This window comes from Gossypium hirsutum, chromosome D11 (genome assembly GCF_007990345.1).
Source record: "Gossypium hirsutum isolate 1008001.06 chromosome D11, Gossypium_hirsutum_v2.1, whole genome shotgun sequence".
NCBI lineage: Eukaryota > Viridiplantae > Streptophyta > Magnoliopsida > Malvales > Malvaceae > Gossypium > Gossypium hirsutum.
In genome coordinates this window covers 48,657,434-48,658,566 of record NC_053447.1, presented here as the reverse complement: position 1 = coordinate 48,658,566, position 1,133 = coordinate 48,657,434, and the positions used below count along the sequence as shown (strand labels likewise).

General features: G+C 42.2%; 1 protein-coding gene across 1 annotated transcript; it reads right to left on the bottom strand.

Annotated features, from left to right (window-relative positions):
* Nucleotides 1-315: 315 nt before the first annotated feature.
* Nucleotides 316-891, bottom strand: LOC107911121 (F-box/kelch-repeat protein SKIP25). The gene has a single exon (XM_016839008.2). The coding sequence runs from the start codon at nt 889-891 to the stop codon at nt 316-318; it is 576 nt and encodes a 191-aa protein (XP_016694497.2).
* Between the last annotated feature and the right edge of the window lie 242 nt (nt 892-1,133).

Below are 1,133 nucleotides of genomic sequence, written 5' to 3'. Positions count from 1 at the left end.
TTTTTCTAGCCTCGTTTTGTCAATTTAATTAGTTTTACTCGTATAGTCGTGTCGAGATACAAACCATAACTTGGATATCGAAGTGAAATGCTAAGGCTGAGTATACATGTAAACCAGCATATGCATATGCATATATAAATATATAAAGGGTATTTAAGCGATTGTGAGATGAGCATTCAATCATGGATTTAGTTATTTGCACGTTCATGTGACTTTGGCATGTTAAAATTTTAACTGATTCATGTTATATTATATATATTATTTGTAACATGAAAATACAACCAAGATATTATGGTGCTTGATTTGTGACATTAACTAGTGTTGTCTACTAATCATCCTAGGCAAAACATGCACAGCCACCACTTCCAATCCACATGGTGGCTCCACCTCCCAAAACCTGGTAGGCTTGTCCCTTACATCCACCACTATAATCCTTTCCCCTTTGGCTGAAACTGCACATATTTTCCCTCTCCCTGCTGCTATATGTTCCGCACGTTTAAGTTGTTCCAACTCGATCACTTTCACCCAACAATCTTTTTCACCATCGTATTTGCTTAACCTTCCTTTCACTTCATCAATCACATAAATCTCATCTTCATCCATCGAGGCTGCTGGTCCATTCCAACCAGCAACCATCCCTACAGGCATGTCTTCCCACTTATCCAATCCCACGTTATAAACTGCACCTTCTTTCAATGCATTTCCTTTGACATTAACCATGCAAAGTTTCCCTCTACACCCAACTGCTTCCACTGCTTCTCTACTAAACCTTGCATCTTTAAGCCCTGCCTTGTTTTCCCATCCCCAATTTTCTCTCTTCTTGTTTAGGTCCCACTGTTCCAATGACCTTGCTACATCTCCTTGGTAATGGGAGCCAAAACCGCTTGCCATGTAGACCACATCTTGGGCTAAGCCTGCAGCACACCACCGTCGAGGGGCGGAGATTTGGGGGCCATAAAACCAGATGTTAGACTCTGGGTGGAAGACTAAAGGGCTGGAAAGAGCTGGGAAAAGATTTTGAGTGGTGGCAGCTATGACGATTAAATGGTTGGAGACTGTCAAGGATTGGATTGGAAGGTTGCGAGAAAGAAAAGAAGGGTGACGACGGAGGAGTGTTGGAAACGTGATGGGCC